We start from the raw sequence: 18,805 nt of genomic DNA on the forward strand, positions 1-18,805 counted from the left end.
CACGGATTCGACGCAATCTATCAACATTGAAGAAAAATGCGCTAGTCACTGTTAAAAATTAATTCAAATTCTTCGACAACATTGAAAGTAGAATTTGCCGGCGTGTCTTTTCATTGTCTCCGATCGCTCCTACGCAGACCGGATTGGCGCAGAAGAGCCCAGACCGATTCAGTGGAAAGAACGTGGACTAGGATTGGCCGACCACGCGTAGCTACAATAGAAAAGCGACGCCGTCGCTTCAGCAGCCACAGGATCAAGGGGGGAAGGAGAGAGAACGCTTCCCTCCCCTCTCTTGCTTCGTCCCCCTGACACTACTGCGAGTCAGTGCGAGCGCGAGGGGCCCACACAGAACGCGGTTGCATCCCCGTGCGGTGCGTGGGTGCGTCCGATCGGCCACCACAGTTTTCTTTCGTTTGCCGCTTTTTCCACTTCAGTTTACTAATTGTTTTTCGCAAGTTCGCATCGTCCGTTCGGTTTTCGGTTAACCTTCTCGAGCAGGATTCAAGAAGAAAAATCAAGACGCGCGAGTGCCAGCAGATAATATACTTCCATCGGCGAGCGTCTCCGGAACAAAGCAGCCCTCCTCGTCCTCCAGCGTGTTTCGGAGCTCTCTTTGTTGAGGCGGACGCGTCGCACGCGGCTCGTGTGGTGACAACGGAAAGGGGGAGACGCGGATGAGAGAGACAGACAGAGAAAACGATCGGAGTGCAGCAGCTTAGTAGCAGTGGAAGCTGCCGAGCACGCTGCTCTCTCTCTCTCTCTCTCTCTTTCAAGTAGTCGAGTGCCTGTTCAGGCAGCCTTGAAGGTAAACAAAAATGGAGCTCGTGGAGGAGGAAGCCCAGGTTTGCAGGCTCTGCGGTAATTCCGAGAGCATCTACATCGACGTCTTCGGCGAGGAGGGCACCAAGCGTTTCCTCGACTTCAAGATCCGCTCGAAAATTAACATTCTGGTGAGTAGCCCAAGCGCAACACATCTTTTCGCACACAGCAACTCTCTGCCCGAGAGGGGGGTTAGAAAAATGGCCGGTCCGCGGGCACGCGTTGGCCGCGCGCCCGAGCGTTTTTCCGACTTGTGCCGCCGCGCGGCCCACGGCTGTATATAGGTACTTTTATTTGCGGCATTCTAACGCTTGGCCCTCGCAGCATCCCGCGGTCCTTGTGTATCTATTGGTCCCCTATCTCGCGCGATCGAGTTCTGGCAGCTACATCGCGTCCATCAGCTTTTGGGTGCATAATAATATACACTTACGCTCTTTTTCCCATCATTCTAAATGGTATACAGTGGCACGCGCGATGCCGCAATGTAGCTCTCTTTTGGCTCGAAGGACCGCGGGGTTTACATGCGGGAGGCTGCTCTGTTGCGCTACAGCCGCCGCCAACACTATGGGCGCTGATGCTTCACTTTTCTCAAATTAATGCAACACCATTGTTCTGACACTCATGCCTTATCCCATTGTTTCCCATTTCTCTCGCAACACATAAATAAACAAGACTAATTTTTGGGCACTGTCACTGCGAATTGGTATCTTTTATTGTCGTTTTTTTTTTTTTTACTCAACAATTATTGCATTGGTAAACAACATCGCATCTTGCCATTTCATTGCATTGACACAAGACACAAGCGAAAGGTATTTTGAGATTCTTTGGACGTGTTGTGTGGGTACCTGCGGTTTGAACACCATGTTTGTAGAGCAGTAGGGTAAAGGTGCGTGGTGGTATATCTTGGGTCACAAATTCAAATTGCTTAAAAAAACACTAAAAACGCTTCGGGGTCCATTGGGATATCTAAAAATGTGCGCAAGTCCTCTGGCCCAGAATCTCAGTTATTCTTTTTAAATCGCAGATAGATGAGAGGGACCCTCTGCCGAAGGCGATCTGCGTTCAGTGTCTGGGAAAACTTGAATTCGTTTGCGACTTCCAAGAGGAGTGTCTACGCACACAGCAACTGTTGCGCGATCAGTACAATCTGCCGCCTTTGTCAGACATTGTAAGTTTGTGCTTTAATCAATCTACTGCTCTACCGTCCTTGAACAAATTGTACAGTTTCTAATCTATCAGTAATTAAATTTTACATTTTTGCTTTTATCTAAACTAACCACTAAAAAATGTTTCTTTTATTCTTGTTGCTTGGTTGTAAATAATAATTTTAATAACTGTACAAATATTGTTCCAATAATGACAAATTTAATGGTACCCATTCAAACGTCTGATTTGATCTCTCTTTAGGAGGAAAATAAGTCTGAAGAAAATAAATCTCAAGATTCTGCTCCAAGTACATCGACTAGCCTTAAGAATAATATAACCATCAATGAGGGAAACAACACTGGGGGAAATCTAGATAATAATGTTTCAGATAATATTAACAACAACAATAATAATAGCGATAAAAATTTCAACCCCCTGAATGATGAACTTGCTCAAGATGCCAGTTCATCTGTAATTTCAAAAAATGCTACCAAGTCACAAAGAAGTCTTCGTAGCCAACAGAATCAATCAAAATCTTCCAATAGTAAAAAAGAACCTTGGCAATCGCGAGTTGACGATAGTAACAAGCAAGTTTCTTCGAGTATACAGCAACCAGAAATTACAACAACTACTCGTAGACTGCGAAGTAGGCAGAGTATAGATGTATCTGAAGGAGATAATAATGTTAAAAATGCCAAACGTGCCGCTATAACAAAGAAAAGACTGAGAAGTCACAATCATACTGTAGATAGTACAACAAATTCTAAATCCATTTCTGATGCAAATGAAAATGCTGGAAAGAAAAATCAAGTGGATCAAAATAACAAAATTCAGATTCCTACCAATACTTTGAATAAAGTATTATCTGCTATAACTAATGCACCTGGTATTGGTGTTTCTGTCAAGGAGTCTACAAATCGCACTAATGATGCTGAAGACATAAGTTTCACTGTTGAACTGTGCAAAAAGCAGGAAACGGAATCTTTAACGGTATTGGCTAAAGTTTTTCCTGATCAAGGATCCTGCTTGGTTGATAAATCTATTGTTACATTCCTAGAAGACGGAACTAGCGAGGAAGTAAATAACCTTGTTAATAATATTGTCAGTCCTAATACTTCAAAAGATGAAACCCGCAGTTTAATTGACAAGTTACAAAATGCTGAGGACATTGCTAATAGTGCTCGAAATCCAGAAGAACTTTTCAAAATGGATGGCGAAGAAATTCATGTTGATGAAAATGTTGAACAAGTCAATGTAAATAATCAAGTAAGCTATGTTTGTAAACTATGCCGAAAAATGTATGAGCGCAAAGATAAGTGCACTGTGCATGTAAAAACTCATTTGGGTATAAAACAGTACGTGTGTATTTTATGCCAAGCTAAATTTGTCTGTAAATCAGATGTCATGAAGCATATCCGATGCTCGCACACTAATCCGCGACCTATTTCATGTCCACACTGTCCAAAAAGATTTAGATCTAAATTTGATTTGGCAGAACACAATAATGTACATAAAGGTGTTAAACCTTATCAATGTGCAGATTGTGATCAAAGTTATCATCATAAAGTTTCTTTACAAATGCATGTAAAATCACACATGCCTCCACAAAATTTAGCTTGTGAATATTGTGGCAAAATCTTTCCTTATCGTACGAGATTACTCAGTCATATTGGCAGTGTCCATATGAAAGATCGACGTAATTTTCGATGTCGTTTCTGTTACAATTTATACTCAAGTTTATCGGTTTTAAATGAGCACATAAAAACTCGTCATACAACAACATACACATGTGAAACTTGCAATAAAACTTTTAAAGTTGCATCCAAGTATAAAGCTCATGTGTTACAACATAGTAATCCAAAACCATTTCTATGCAAGATATGTAACAACAGATATGCATCAAAAGCATTTTTGAATGAACATGTGCTAAAGCATCAAGGAGTGCGCAAACATGTATGCCAAAAGTGTGGGGCTGCATTTGCACAAGCAAGTCACTTGGCTGCTCATCGTCATGTTCATGAGGAAAAAACTCACGCTTGTCCTGAATGTGGAAAAATGTTTAATCGGCGAGATAACATGAAAGTTCATCGAAGAAGACATCTGATGCCTGATGAAGAAAATGATTGCAAATTGAAATTGAAACAAATTGCAAACTGAATTACCAACAGTGACAATACAATTTTTCAATAAAAGAAGTATAGTTGCACTTGAGGATCTGCTCCCAAGACTATGTGATTGTATTGGATGACGTTTTTTGAACATTAGTAATTAATTTTTTTTTATAACTAGTTGCAACAGCAAGATGTTCCACATGATTCCAATTTCTGCGTTTAGTCTTAGATTGTTTGTTTATTAAGACGTTATATTATTATTGTAATATCTAATTTCTTATATGCCTATTATTACAATTTATTATTGCCAGTTTTTTTTTTTATTTTATCAAGTGCGTATTAATGCATTACTTGAACAGTTTAAAATTATTCTTATTACTATATATTATGAAGCTGTAAGCTATGCGTGATATTATCCCAGTAGATATCACTTGATGAAAAATTTATTCAGATGAAACTGAATTCAGGGCTTCCAAAAGTCACTCAATTTGGTAATAAGTTCAAGTATTTTTCAAGTATTTTTACAAATTTTGTAAAAGCGTTAAATTTCCAAAATATATATACATACAAAATATGTCTATAAATATTTTTACAACTGTAAATAAAGACTTTTGTACCAGTCAAGTACAAGAGAATCATGTTAAATGTTCTAGGAACACTCTAAAGTTGGTAAGCCAAAAACTTGGCAATGTTTTCGTGCCTAGATATTGATATTGATATAAAAAAAAACGTAGCTGTTATAATTCAAGTGCCTTTCATATCATCGAGTAATGAAAAAGTAATGAAATATTTGTAAAAGACTAAAATAGAAAGACTTTGTAGATGGCTACCGCCACCCTAGATTTTTTATATGAACCTTCAAATTTATTATAACTTTTACACGATTCGTATTTTTCATGATAAGTGAGGTAAAGCAAATCAAGTGATGAATAAAATGTTGTTAGGTCATCTAGTTTATATGATATTATGTATTACAAGGCAATAATGTGTTTTATACCTTAGATTTTCTTTAAAAAAATATGACAAAATACTATTAATGATCAGCAGTGGTTTTTTTTTCACACTTGAACTAATGTTCAAAAATTATATCATTTAAGTATAAAATATTAAAAAATATTAAAAAATGTGCCTACTCAAATAGCAAGTAAATAGTATTATAAAATAAATAAAAAATTTTCTATGTTTTTAAATAATGTGCCTTAGCATTTGTCATACTGATATAAATAAAGGTACAATATTTTTTAATGGAAAAAATTACTTTTCTATACCTTAAATGAATCCTCACCTATTATTACCACATGTTCAGAACAATGTATTGCATTATTATAAAATAATTAAATTTTTTATTACATACTTTTTTATTATATTTTTAAATTTAGATCGAGCCAAATGATGGACTACCTCAAATAATATGTTTGAAATGCTTGGGAACAATAGAATTTTTATGTGATTTTCATAACATGTGCCATAATACTCAAAAGAATTTGGGATCTTCTGTAGAGGTAAACTATAAATAAAACATGATTAATATACACTATATTTATATTCGGTTTTCTGCAAAAATAACTGTACTAACATATTATTTTTTTTTTCAGGGAGCAAGCAATAATGAAAAATCTCAAGATAATCTTGAAAGTGATGGAGAGTCTAATAAAGAGAATGTTTTACCAATTAGTAATGAAAAACCCAAAGCCAAGTCATTGCAATCAGATCAAACAAAAGTCTCAAGTAATACTGCAGAAGATGAAAAAAATATGGCTCCACAAGAAAAAGAGGTTGGAAATGATAAAATAGCTAACATACCAAATGAAATCCAAGATTTGGATGCCAATAACTATAAAAAATCTAGCAATCAAATTTCTAAAAAAGAAAAAGCATCTGATAAACCCGTTCCAAATGATGAAAATTCGCAAACCGACAAAACTTCTACATCAGATTCAGTAAAGGATCCAGTATTAAAAAATCAAGTTCAACGATCTCGATCAACCAGATCTGAAAAGAATGATAAAAAAATTAATAGAAGATCTAAAGCATCATCATCAGTTGTAAATATAGTGAAAAAAAACGATAGTAAGCAATCAAAAAAAACTATTGATAAATATTTTGAAACACCAGCTCAATGTCAGAATAAAAGTACAAATGTTGAAAATGTTAATCCTAATCAGACACAAGTTGTTACTACCAAAAACTCTGATGAAGATGCAGAACAAAATAATGTTATATTTGAAGGAACCATAATTAATTCTCCAGGCGATACTTCCATTATAATGCCTCTAAAAACGGGATCGTTCAATAATCAATTACGACTTGAGGATGTTGAAATGGCAGATGGCAGTGAAATCGTTCAAGCTCAAGAAATAGTTTGGATATCTAGCAACTCTCAACAATTGCCTGAGCCTGAAAAACCAAAAACAATGAACACAAACCAATCCAAGACTACTAGTCCTGCTCCAGGAGATGAAGCTGAGATTATGAAAATGGATGGAACCTTAATAGTACAAACTTCAGGGCAAGATATGAATTTAACTACCTCTACTGAAAAAGTAATTGTGCTTGAAGTGCAATTACCCGCCAAAGAAAACTCAGTTGCTTTACCAAAATCTACTGAAGTTCTCAAGAGAAATCGCTCTATATCAAATGTTAGTTCGCGTCTCTCTAGTGGAGGGAAATCTGCCAAGATATCCGAGTTAATGACTGATCAACAAAAAAAGGACATTGAAACACTTTATTCAATTGACATGACTCGAGTTGACGAAGCAAAAGTTAATGAAAATGTCAATACCCTTGATAAATGCAAATTCGAGTGCAAACTTTGTGATACTGTTTATCCACGTCTTGACAAATGCCAAGTAAGTTTTTTATTTCACTATACTTTTCAACACTTTAGATAAGAGTAAAATTAAATCGATATTAAAAAATTAATTAAAATTTTAGGTTCACATATGGCGACACTTGGATATGAAACCATACTTATGTAAAGCATGTGAATTCTCAACATTAACAGTCAGCAATATTCGTTGTCATATCAGAAAAAGTCACTTGAAAATTAAACCGTTTCAGTGTCATATATGTAATAAATGTTATAATTCAACTACATTACTTGAAGAACATCTTAATACGCATACAGGTGCAAGACCTTATCAATGTGATTTTTGCGAATTTGCAAGCTCGAGTAAGCAAGTTCTTGCACATCACATACTAATTCACAAAAAAGAAAAGGTAATTTTTTAAGTTTATTTTAAAAATTATAAAAATCACTAAACTCGACATACTTTTGACATAATCATCATGTATACTTAATTAAAACCATGTATTTATTATAGGATATTAAATGTGACATATGTGGTAAAGGATTTTATTCGAAAGGAAGGATGAAGGCTCACAGAATCACTCATAATAAGGAACAGGCATTCAAGTGTAAACTCTGTTCAACCTATGTTTTACACGAAGACGCCCTTGAACGACATTATGCGAACGTTCATACCAAAGATTATGTGTGTAAAATTTGCAACAAGGTTTACAAATCAAAGAAAGCTCTGCATAATCACGAAAGTGTAAGTCATCTTGGATTTTTTATTTATTTCATATAAAATTTGTACAGCATTATTTATGGTGATTTTTAATACAGGTCCATTCTGAAGCAAAATTTGTATGCCCCATTTGCCCCAATGTATATAAAAGCACCCACATATTGAAAGAACATATTTTGAAACATCAAGGAATCAGACAATACAAGTGCAATAGTTGTAGCAAGTCCTTTGCTCAGCAGTCACATCTTGCAGCACATATGGCTGTTCATAGTAACATAACGTAAGTTGAACTACTTGACGATGATTTTTTTCCTCCAAATTATTCTTAACTTATTTATTGATCATTTTTGTACAACAGGTACAATTGCCCTGGCTGTCAAAAAGGATTCAATCGACATGACAATATGAAAGTTCACGCTAAACGTTGTGAGAAATTCTTGGCAAACCCTGCACTACAAAGTTTACTAACAAAACGAAAGATAAGTTTTTCAAAAAATAATACAGCTAAAGTAAGTATACAAAACGAAAACCATAATAATTCTGCACCAAAACAAAATCGTCAAACCTCGAATAATGATTCCGCTAAGGCTGTACCTCAAGAACCAGCGAAAGATCTACAATCAAAAGATAACAGTACAACTGCAGTTGAAAACATATTATCATCGAAAGAATTTTGAGTTATGATACTTTTAATTTTTCCATCTTCCATTGTCAAAAGCAATAGAAATAATTTCAAGTATTACAAACATTTAATCATCTCAGCATATTGAATGCCTTAAAAGAACAAATTTTGTATATACATAGATAACAAATTTTTATAAGTAGAGTAAGTTATTATGCATCAGTGCATTTCTTCCATTTTTAACCAAAAATATGATTGCCTTATGATAAAGGTATAATTCTTTACAAATCTTAATCTATATGTATATTATTCTTTATGATCAATTTCGTCTTGCTATAATATCAGAAATTTCTTTATATATCCTATGGCGTATTTTTACAAATATGTAGGTTTTGCCATATTTATATTACCATTGACTTTGTACTCAATAATGTAATCGTTTAATCCTTTTTTCCTGATTGAGTGTATTTTCAATCGAGAAATGAACAAAGCAGTATCAAAAATTTGTTTTCTTATTCTTGAATTATTTTGTTCTGTTTGGATATAAGAATCTTTTTTATTTCTTTCTAAAGACCAAATATATAATAAGCAAATTCATTTTTAAACCATACTAACAGACGATTAATTAAATAAATGACAATACTTAAAGAGGTAGTCGAATACTTAAATAAACTTAAAAAAAAAAAAATTATTTATTTGAGCTAATAAGACTATAAAGAAAGAGACTGTATATTCTTAATAATTGTATGATTGTTGTCCATGAAATAATAGAATTTCAGTTAAAGTAACATGCGGACAAAGCAATATTTTCGGAAAGCTTTCACGATGTGCCATAATTTACGCATATATTGCGTATTACTTGAATATTTTGATACTATTTTTTAAGCGTAAATTAATTTTTTAAAATAAATTAAAGAATAATGAATTTTATATTTCTCAATAAGTTTTGATTTTTTTGTATCTAATTTGAGCAAGGGATTACGTTTGAACACGTTTGTTTCGCGGTTGAAAATGTAAATACGTAAATTTAAGGATTAAAGTCATTCACATTATAATTGTAGCGAAATAGAATCAAGATGCAGCTCAAATCTAGTATTAATAATGCTTATGAATCACGTCAATTTAAATCATTCCCGTACGAGCTTCAGATTTAAGTTAGTGATAAGTAGCATATAATATTTTTATACTCATCTATACTGTGTAACTTATACTTCAAACGTAATGCGCTGGCTATTGCCTAAAATTTCTTTGTATGTAAACGAATATTCTAATCAATTTTCAAAATTTTGCATAATTGTAATTTGTACTTCTCATGTTTGAGAAAATACAAACAAGTCTATATATACATATTTTTATACGCTTTAATGGCATAACAGAAATCCATCCAAGACTGATTTTGTAACGAAAATTTTGTATTTTTTCAAGTTCCTATTAAAAAAACCTGCAAAAAATATGTATTTTTTAATTTCTTGCTCATACCTAATAAATCCCGATTTCGATCAAGGCATATTATTTAGTAAAAATAATGATCGATTCTAATAAAACATACTGCAAAATATCCAGGTTTAAAAACATGTATTAAAATTGTATTTAAACTCCCTTTTCTATTGGGCTCCAAGAAAGTCGTTGAATTAATTTCAGCACGCATGCCAATATTGCAATCTAAAATGAAATAATCAATTGTTTAGTCTGCGTTTCCAGAAATACTGAAAATATTTTACGTATCTACAAAAAAATCTTAAATCACTTATCGCGTGTAAATTGCCACCGAAAATCGAAGACAGTTTAAGGGTAGCAAACATCCTGGGATGGTTTCAATTTTTCTCCCGCGATGTATATAGCACATTTTGTCTTATACGCATCCCGTTCCAGGTGTGAGAAAAAAATATAGTTAGCGACTTGGTAAACGCATTTCACTGGATGAAAAATGCATCAACATTTAGCAATACGTTTGTATTTCTTGAAATGTGTACGAAATTTTTTTATATTTTTCAAGACCAAAAGTACGTTGTATGAATAAGTAGACGCAATTTCAATACGAATAATCCAGGTGAAGAATTGGAAGAGAAAACGTGAAAAAAAGAGTAGTAGTGAGAGAAAGTCGCTGTTGGCCTGAATACCTTCCGTCAGTAAAATTCAGCTACTTGACATTGTCGCAGATTGACATTAGGTTTCAAACCGTACGCTTCGGAGGATCCCGCTACTCGTCGAAAATCGGAATTTCGTTTTTATTCTTTCGATTAGTGACAAAATGTACAATTTGTGATATTTCGAGAGTTCCAACAAGCCCTGTACAGTCGAGAGTTGTTAAGTTTTTGAACAGAAAAAGAAAGCAAGTAGTCGGGCTACTTGTAACCTTAAAAATGTGTATTGATCGTTAGAAAAACATTTGTTACCGCTTTTTTAAAATTTATGTATAATTGTAGCTGTAAAAACTACGCTGTGATCGTCGAATAAAAAAAAACGAAACTTTCAAAATGTATCAAGAAATGCCAGAGTACCGTTTGTTGGATGCTGGAAAAACTAAAGAAATGTTAAAAGATTTTAAAGGCGAACGAACCGGTTGGGTGCAAGTTGGTAAGAAAAATTGGCTTTTTCCACATAGGTATACAGAACAGGGAAAAGGATTTTTCAACTTTCAAGTCAGATCATCGGATATTTGGGTCATGTCCTATCCACGTTCAGGTAATAATGTTTTCGAACGCTATAATATAACATTTAGTATATTGCGTTTATGCAGATTTTCCGTCGATTTATATATATAATACTGACATTTCGACAAGTATAACGTTCGTTCGAAGTGATTATGAAGACGAAATAATTTATACAAAACGCGTATCTACATTATACACTTTACCCGAAAAGAAAAATCAATCAAACTTCAATCAAAACGCCCGTTTTAAATAATTACTTCACGCGATCGACAACTGCCATGTTGCGGGTAACGGTTCTTTTCAGAAATTATACTTTTCATAGCTTTGCGTTGATAACATAATAACATATTATGTTGTGAAAAAAGCACACCTGTATATTTTTCAAACTCGAATCATGTTTATCGAGTAATGTATTATTATTACATTTAATTCGCTAGGAACCACATGGACCCAAGAACTTGTGTGGCTGATTGCAAACGATTTGGATTTCGATACAGCGAATTCACGTTTGTTGGCGGAAAGATTTCCATTTTTAGAGTAAAGCATACTTCTAAAACTTGCTGTAATTATAATTAACGGCGCTATTATATTGTGCTGCATAATAAATATAAAAAAATGATTTTAGGTTTAGCATGTTTAACCATCCAGAAGTGACGAAAGAGTTGTTAGAGATGAATAAAGACGATTTGAAAAAACAAGAATTGTGTGAAGAAATTGCAAAACCCGGTTATGAAGTTCTAGCCAGTTTGCCATCTCCGCGATTCATTAAATCTCATTTTCCTTTTAGTTTGTTGCCTAATCTTTTGAATAGTGGGTGTAAGGTATGCACATATTTTTTGTATCTTTTAAATAACACATGGTTTCGTGTATATACTTTGAAATATTATTTAACGTATTATTATTATTATTCTTTTGTACAGATAATTTACGTGGCAAGAAATCCAAAGGACGTTGCCGTGTCATGGTTCAAGTTGAACCAAGCCTTTAGAACACAAGGATATGAAGGAGATTTCCCAAAATTTTGGAACTATTTTCGGAATGATTTAAGTAAGCCTATAATTTTATGTTGAGTCGAATCCTGAACTTACCGTACGATAAAATCCCTGATAAACTGTATCGAGAATCGATATAAATGCGATTTGAAAATACTATAGTTTATAAAACATCTTATAATTCAATCCGCATGCAGATAATGATAGATGAACTAACAATAACGACATCGGAGCCTGCGCTGTGTTATTATTATTGTCATTCCCGACGGCGCTCAAGTGTTTCGTAAAAAATTCAAAAATAGAGATTTCTAAATTTATGAGGTTAATTTTTGGTAATCGATGTTTTCATAAGCATCATGCAATAATATTGCACAATCTATAATTGCGGTATGCGATACGGGATGCATGATTCTCAATCCTTTACAAGTATCATTACATTTTAAATATATAAGATCAGTGAATAATATTTTTTAAAGGAATTAAAAAAAATTTTCAGCCCCATGGAGTCCTTACTGGGAACATTTGAAAGAAGCGTGGGCTAACCGAAAAAATGAAAATTTGTTATTTTTGTTTTACGAAGAACTGCAACAGGTATTATGTTGTTATGAATTAAATTTGCTTATATATTAGAAGAATAACTTATTTTGCAAAATTTTAATATATACTTCCGATACTATCGGGTGTGTTTTCCAGAATTTGCCCGATGTAATCACAAGAGTTTCAAACTTTTTTGGAAAAAGCTACACCTCCGATCAAATAGCAAAATTGAAAAGTCATTTGAACATTCAAAACTTTCGCAACAATCCAATGATTAATTCGCAAGAATTAAAAGACTGTGGTATTATAAAGCAAGGATCCGAATTCATAAGAAAAGGTGTAAACGGCGGCTGGAGAGATTATTTTGATGAAAAACTCGAAGTTGAAGCGGATGAATGGATTCGATCGAATCTTGCAGATACCAATCTTGAATTTCCCCTTATGAATAACAATTGGTTGTAAAATAAATCTGTTTTTTGCATTTTTCACCAATGGGCAATTCGATACACAGATGATTAATATCATGAGTTATTAATGTACGGTTATATCAGCGTGTTTAATTTTTTTGTATAAATGCAGTTTTTATTTAAAAAATGTAATTTTAGTGCACTACGATTAATAACAATTTTATTTTTACTTTATATAATACTGCATTTTATTTTACAATGAGCGAATTAGATAAGCTATATTAGCGCATAGTTCTTTATTCATTTTTCAATTGATTATTATCAGCCCAGCCTAGGATAAGATGCTATTCAAAAATGTTTCTTTATTAGATCTTGAGAGTAATATATTGTAAAATTGTTGAGATATGAAAAATAGTAAAATAAATTAATTGAACGAAATATAGCGTCAATATTACGTATGAACCTATGGACTTATTATAATATTAACATAAAATATTGTTTTAATTTTTATGTATCTACAGTAAAAATGCACCTGGTTATAAAGTCAAATTAGTTTTATTTCAATATTAAACAATTTACAAGAAGAATGTGTTTGACTTAGATAGACTCCCTTACGAAAAGCACTGTACAGTAAAAAGTCAAAACCTTTGCTTTTCCAAAGCAAGAGGTTCTTCTTTTATAGGTATCGCTATTTTCAATCTTACAGCTGTTGTAAACGTCGTGCATAAGACTTGTTCAGCTTCTTTGGCAACTTTCTTTACACGCTCTCCACTTCTGCCTATAATCATCCTTGCTATCCTCGCTGATGGACAATTCACATTGACGACAACATTCATACTTCCGTCTTCACATTTTTCAACATGTTCAGCCACAACATCAACCAAGTACGGTAATTCTTGTGGCAAATCATCTAAAAACTTGGCCTTAACAATTTCTTGAACGATAGTATCCGGTGTCTGATCTGAGTAAGTTTTTTTATTATATTCCCAGGTTCTTTCTTTTGCAGAGTCCAAGAAGTAATTCTGAAATGAAAAACGTTTAAAAAACGTAAAAATTTGTATAGAATCTTTGATTGAATAATTACAAAAGTCTGTTTATATTTACCCTTAAATCATCAACTCCATCTCCTGTTAAAGCAGAAATCATAAATACATCAGAAAATTTTGGCCCAGCTTCTTGGCTAGTGAGATTTTGCACAACTTCCAAAAGCAGCTTCTTATGTTTCAAAGTATCAATTTTATTCAAAATAAGTATAGAATTAGTCTCTGCTTTGGAAAGCTCAAGTATGCTCATGATTTTTTTATCGATGAATTTTCTAGCGTGTAAATTTGTCATATCTTGTAAGACACCAATGACATCAGCCTCTTTCATAGAGTGTTGAACATCTTTTTTAAAACTATCCTCTAATTTGTATTTCTTTACATCACCTCTTCCAACCAACCCAGGAGTATCAATGAAAACGAGTTGCGTATCATCCAAGCAAAATATTGCCGAAGCCTTCTTGCGTGTGGTGTGTATTTTTGAAGAGGTGGCGCATACCTGACAAAAGGAGAAAAATATTGAAACTCTATTTATGAAGTTGATAGTTAAGTGAACTGACGAAAAAGCTTATTGTAACTCACTGGTCTTCCTATGAGATGATTGATGAGTGTACTTTTTCCTGCATTTGGCAGGCCGAGTATCGCAATTTTCAAAGACTTGACATTCTTCTTGTTATCTTGATCATTTAGAAAAACTTTCTTTGCCTCGATAAGGCTCTCGCCAAGGTCATCGGCGAAGTTCGATACTTGTCTAACAATTTGGGCGCCCGCGCGGGCCGCTTTTTTACTGATGCAGATCCACATGCTGGCAGAAGAGAATTGCTATTAGCGATTGCCAGCACTGTCAAGATGAACTTCGCCAAAACGAGTGTCGTATTTTAGCGGAGAATCATACTGCAAAGGAGTGATCGCTGATGTTGAAGGTTATGTGAACACTGAAAGTAAAGTGAGAACAGCTTGATATAAGGTGCTCTTACATAACGCGAAAATTGTTCCGAGAGAAAAGAAGACGATATACGTACTCCGATTTAATTCCGCAATGGCAATAGAATCATCGAGGCGCACCGATATCACTCCGATGTATAAGTATATACGCTCGTCTGCAATTGATATAGCAATAGCAGCCCGTGACTGTCGGTGCGCGCGTGGTCCAAATGTCCAATAGGATAAGCAAATCAGAGAGAAAAAGACAGAGCTACATGCGCGGGGGCGCCTGCGTATATATACTATAGTATGCACATATATATAATATGTACATTGAGACGTGCGTGTTATATATAGCGCGTGTTTATGAGCGAGCGCAGTGCCGTGATACTGATAGCTGCAGCTATAGCGAGCGCGGTCAGTGCGATTTGCGAATTAGAGGCGACAGCGAGCCGAGGCCCGAGAGTGCATATATACGTATAATAGCGATAAAGTGTAAAAAGTGTAAAAAGTGTAAAAAGTGCAGTGCGCGCGCGCGCGCGCAAAGATGCAAGCCCGGGTCGCGGTCGTCGCGGTGTGAGGCGTGAGCTTCGATGAGTTTTGGAGCAGCGCGAGCACTACTAGGTACTCTGCTGCAGCTCGAGAATGGACGACGCACGACGGCGCGATTCACGAGAGCATCATCTCAGCAGCATCAGTAGTAGACCGCGCACAACATAGACGCGCTGCACTACGCACGCCGCGCACGTACAGTACAGTAGTAATAATAATATATAATAAGGCTCCGAATCAACGCGCGCTTCTCTCTCCTCTATCCGATCCTTCCATTCCATCATAACAAAAATATAGACAACCCGCTTTTCTCGGCTGCGTGTATATCCTGCAAGTCTGCAACACTGGCGAGACGCTCGTACGAGTCGCGAGTGCGTCGGAAAATCAAGCTGAACAGCAGGAGAAAATGCATCGCGTGCAGTAATAAACTCCGTGTAAAGCTCTTTAACGAGCGCGTAATATCGACCTTCTCTCGCTATCGCAGACTTATGCGGCTCATTCCGAGCTTTTGCAAATCCACTGCTGGATTCGCACAAGCTCACTCGGCGCGAGTTATCTAACGAAAAAGCTAAGCGCTCGGCTTGCGATCCAGCTTTAATACCTTATAACAACGCAATGCACACGATTGCCGAGTGCTTTCATTTCAAGCTCGAGTCTACTTCTATTGACACCTGAGGTATGCGTGCTTATATTTACTCGGCGTTTCTTATTGTTCATTTTCTCTTCTCATCGCTTGCTTAAAATTTGCTTTATCTTTCTTTACGCTTCTTTTCAGATTTATCTTATCAGGAATATGGCAAATGCCAATGTTTTTAATGCCCTTCTTTGGAACAAGATGCAGGGATTGATGATTGTTTCTTAAACAATTTTATTAAATTTACAATAATATTTATCCATTAGTATATATTGCTGTACAATGCATTTCTGGATTGATAAACCTACAGCACGATTTAGTGGTCGGCGTTATCCTGCTTTGTCCTTCCCAAAAGCACACTTTGGTGAGGCATTTACAAAATGTTTTTTCATCCATAATTATCGGTGCATTTGATCATAAATCATTTGTCCTAGCAGCTCCACACCGCCGATGTGGCAATCTCGATGTAACAAGACTACAAATGGTTACGCCAGTACACCGATTTCAAACCATCAACACTGGAGGCAATTCTGCAGGACCTAGTAATCCCAGTTCTACAAGACCTCCTAGATCATCTTCACAAAATAATGATAATAGAAGTAATTCAGCACATCCTGGCTTACACCTGGGACAAGAAAATATCAGCAAGTATGTACTGACACCCATTTAAGTTTTAAACACAATAACAAAACTAATCGTAAGCTTTTCATTGATCAATTAGAAATGCTTTGATTCTATATCGAAATTATTTCTTATTTTATGTTTATTTATTGCTATTTATTGCAGTATTAATACAAGTAATACTGGTAACAATCAACAAGTACTGCCTCCATCAGCAAGTGCTGCGAATAGAGGCCTTCTAAATTTTTCGGACTTTAACGATGCTGAAATGGCTGGTTATAGACTTCGCTGCAGTGTATGGATTATTTTTGTATTAGCTACTGGTTTCGTAGCTGCAGCTAAATTTTATTTTGATCATCAGGTAATTATGAATAGCAAATGTCAAGACTTCGTTTTTTATTCAAGCTTGCTATTGTTGAATTCAATTTTTTGACTATATTATTAAATTTAAAAAATTCATAATGATTAATTATTTATCTACAACAATGTACTTTCCAAATTTCAAAATAATTAATTTTTTTTAGCAAGGAGCCGGTTTAGAAGTTCTTGTATTTTGTGGACTTTTAGTAACTCTTTTGATGTCTGGATGTTTCTATTCAATTATTTGTCGACGTGCTCAAAACAATCATCGCCAAGAAATTCAAGCTGAGCCTATTGCAGCTGTTACTGTTGCCAATACAATTCCTAATGAAAGTATTAGGCAGGTTTCTATGCCTATTAGGCAAAACCCGCCGCCACCTTATCATGTAGCAATTCTCATTCCACCACCTACATCGCCAGATGAAGCTCCTCCACCAGCTTATGACAAGATCATTCAATGAAATTCATTTTCATTCTAGTCTTTTGCATATACTTTTTAAATGAACATAAACTTTTAAGTTACTGTTATTATACCTAATTCTTACTATGAAAATTGTTTTTTAGTATAACAGAATCTAATTGCATTTATATATTAGAATTCAAATGTGATATTTCATTGGCCAAAGGACAAAGTAACAAAGAAACATTTCATGGATAATAATTAACAATGTGCAGTGTATTTTTAATATTTTCTTATGTCTGCAGACAAAAGTGTAAAATTGAAAATGAAATAATTGAGTAGAATTTTTTTTATCCCATTAATAAATGTAAGATATATTGTCATCATGTATTAGTCACGTATTACAGTTTAACTTACAATTATCTTTATATACAAGATACATGATAATGTTCAGACGTACGCACAAACCGTCAATACATACAAAATATATAGCACGATCATTCTTAAGATTTTTTTTTCTATATATTTATGTGATTCGTTGTAAAATGATAAAGCTAAATGTGCATACTTCAATTACACGAAACTTTTATTTGAATTATTCAAGGTATAATGTAAGTAATGATAAGATAATGATTAAAAGCCTAATAGGTTTGAAAAAAAATTAATTTTATTAAAATACATAAGTGCATATTAAGCTTTTCGAATTTCACAAATTTAAAAATATTATAAGTAATCGATATTATATCATAAGAGTTAATTTTTATGTTTAGCGTGAGTATGTACGTAAATTAATATATAATTTGCAGTACTATATTTAATACGAAATATTACGATGAATTTTGTACATGTATTGAGTAGTAAATAATTATTTTTTTTTATTAATTAAAATACCAGTATCTATATGTGCTATAAGCTCAAAATTCTAGAAATCATTCTAGGTATCAAAACCAAATACAGCGCTAAAATTCTTGTACATAATTTCATTTTCATAAAATAAGAATGCCTGTTAAAAGTGTATGCCCATAGTAAAAAGGCGCATTCAACGCTATACATTTATTCGATGAACTTGATTTTTTTTTAATAATTTAATTAGTATATATTATATCGTCACTAAATTTTGTACAAAAATGATATATATGTATATATATTTTTTTCTGCCAAAGTATTCATATTGGCAGATGTACTGTCGTACAAACTGTGACGAAAAATTGAAAATAAAAATTCTTTTTTAAATAAATCACTTTTCTATATAATTCATTGTTTTTAATCCTATAATATTATATTAATTGGAATTAAAATTGCAACCAAGCAAAATAATATTCAGTCTTTATCAATTAAAAGTGGAGGACAACTGATAAAAGCATTTTTCAAGACATGACATTGCTAAAAACTAACAAATACATCCTATTTAGTCAAGTGCAGCTGGTGTATAGGAACTTGTGTATAAAAGTGATAT

At 34.1% G+C, this 18,805-nt stretch overlaps 4 protein-coding genes across 12 annotated transcripts; 3 read left to right on the top strand and 1 right to left on the bottom strand.

Moving 5' to 3' along the window:
• Positions 1–121: 121 nt before the first annotated feature.
• On the top strand, positions 122–9,679 carry LOC100679688 (zinc finger protein 37). Of its 2 annotated transcripts, XM_008203887.3 has the most exons (7): positions 293–950; positions 5,456–5,578; positions 5,672–6,925; positions 7,011–7,295; positions 7,400–7,630; positions 7,705–7,886; positions 7,965–9,679. In XM_008203887.3, the coding sequence occupies exons 1-7, from the start codon at positions 816–818 to the stop codon at positions 8,281–8,283; spliced, it is 2,529 nt and encodes an 842-aa protein (XP_008202109.1). In that variant the 5' UTR covers positions 293–815; the 3' UTR covers positions 8,284–9,679. The 2 variants fall into 2 exon arrangements, with proteins under 2 accessions (XP_031778909.1, XP_008202109.1); XM_031923049.2 differs by lacking the exons at positions 5,456–5,578; positions 5,672–6,925; positions 7,011–7,295; ... (1 more) ...; positions 7,705–7,886; positions 7,965–9,679 and adding exons at positions 1,844–1,987; positions 2,227–5,119 and having other exon boundaries at positions 122–950.
• Positions 9,680–9,781: 102 nt separating this feature from the next.
• Positions 9,782–13,252, top strand: LOC100119271 (sulfotransferase 1E1). The gene is made up of 6 exons (XM_001603020.6): positions 9,782–10,913; positions 11,320–11,419; positions 11,508–11,703; positions 11,803–11,929; positions 12,371–12,465; positions 12,568–13,252. Exons 1-6 carry the CDS (start codon positions 10,706–10,708, stop codon positions 12,871–12,873), a joined length of 1,032 nt encoding a protein of 343 aa, XP_001603070.1. The 5' UTR covers positions 9,782–10,705; the 3' UTR covers positions 12,874–13,252.
• Positions 13,253–13,354: 102 nt separating this feature from the next.
• LOC100117908 (GTPase Era, mitochondrial) lies at positions 13,355–15,541 on the bottom strand. 2 transcript variants are annotated; one of them, XM_016987049.3, is made up of 5 exons: positions 14,881–15,083; positions 14,441–14,793; positions 14,246–14,357; positions 13,923–13,945; positions 13,358–13,840 (listed from the first exon to the last, which is right to left on the bottom strand). In XM_016987049.3, exons 2-5 carry the CDS (start codon positions 14,660–14,662, stop codon positions 13,457–13,459), a joined length of 741 nt encoding a protein of 246 aa, XP_016842538.1. In that variant the 5' UTR covers positions 14,663–14,793; positions 14,881–15,083; the 3' UTR covers positions 13,358–13,456. The 2 variants fall into 2 exon arrangements, with proteins under 2 accessions (XP_001601275.1, XP_016842538.1); XM_001601225.5 differs by having other exon boundaries at positions 13,355–13,840; positions 13,923–14,357; positions 14,881–15,541.
• On the top strand, positions 15,143–18,586 carry LOC100679941. 7 transcript variants are annotated; one of them, XM_008203888.4, is made up of 5 exons: positions 15,143–16,010; positions 16,110–16,332; positions 16,406–16,616; positions 16,755–16,950; positions 17,114–18,586. In XM_008203888.4, the coding sequence occupies exons 2-5, from the start codon at positions 16,251–16,253 to the stop codon at positions 17,408–17,410; spliced, it is 786 nt and encodes a 261-aa protein (XP_008202110.1). In that variant the 5' UTR covers positions 15,143–16,010; positions 16,110–16,250; the 3' UTR covers positions 17,411–18,586. The 7 variants fall into 7 exon arrangements, with proteins under 7 accessions (XP_008202110.1, XP_016842540.1, XP_016842541.1 ...); XM_016987051.3 differs by having other exon boundaries at positions 15,160–15,534; XM_016987052.3 differs by having other exon boundaries at positions 15,164–15,534; positions 16,235–16,332.
• Positions 18,587–18,805: the final 219 nt, after the last annotated feature.

This window comes from Nasonia vitripennis, chromosome 2 (assembly GCF_009193385.2).
Source record: "Nasonia vitripennis strain AsymCx chromosome 2, Nvit_psr_1.1, whole genome shotgun sequence".
In the NCBI taxonomy this organism is placed as follows: domain Eukaryota; kingdom Metazoa; phylum Arthropoda; class Insecta; order Hymenoptera; family Pteromalidae; genus Nasonia; species Nasonia vitripennis.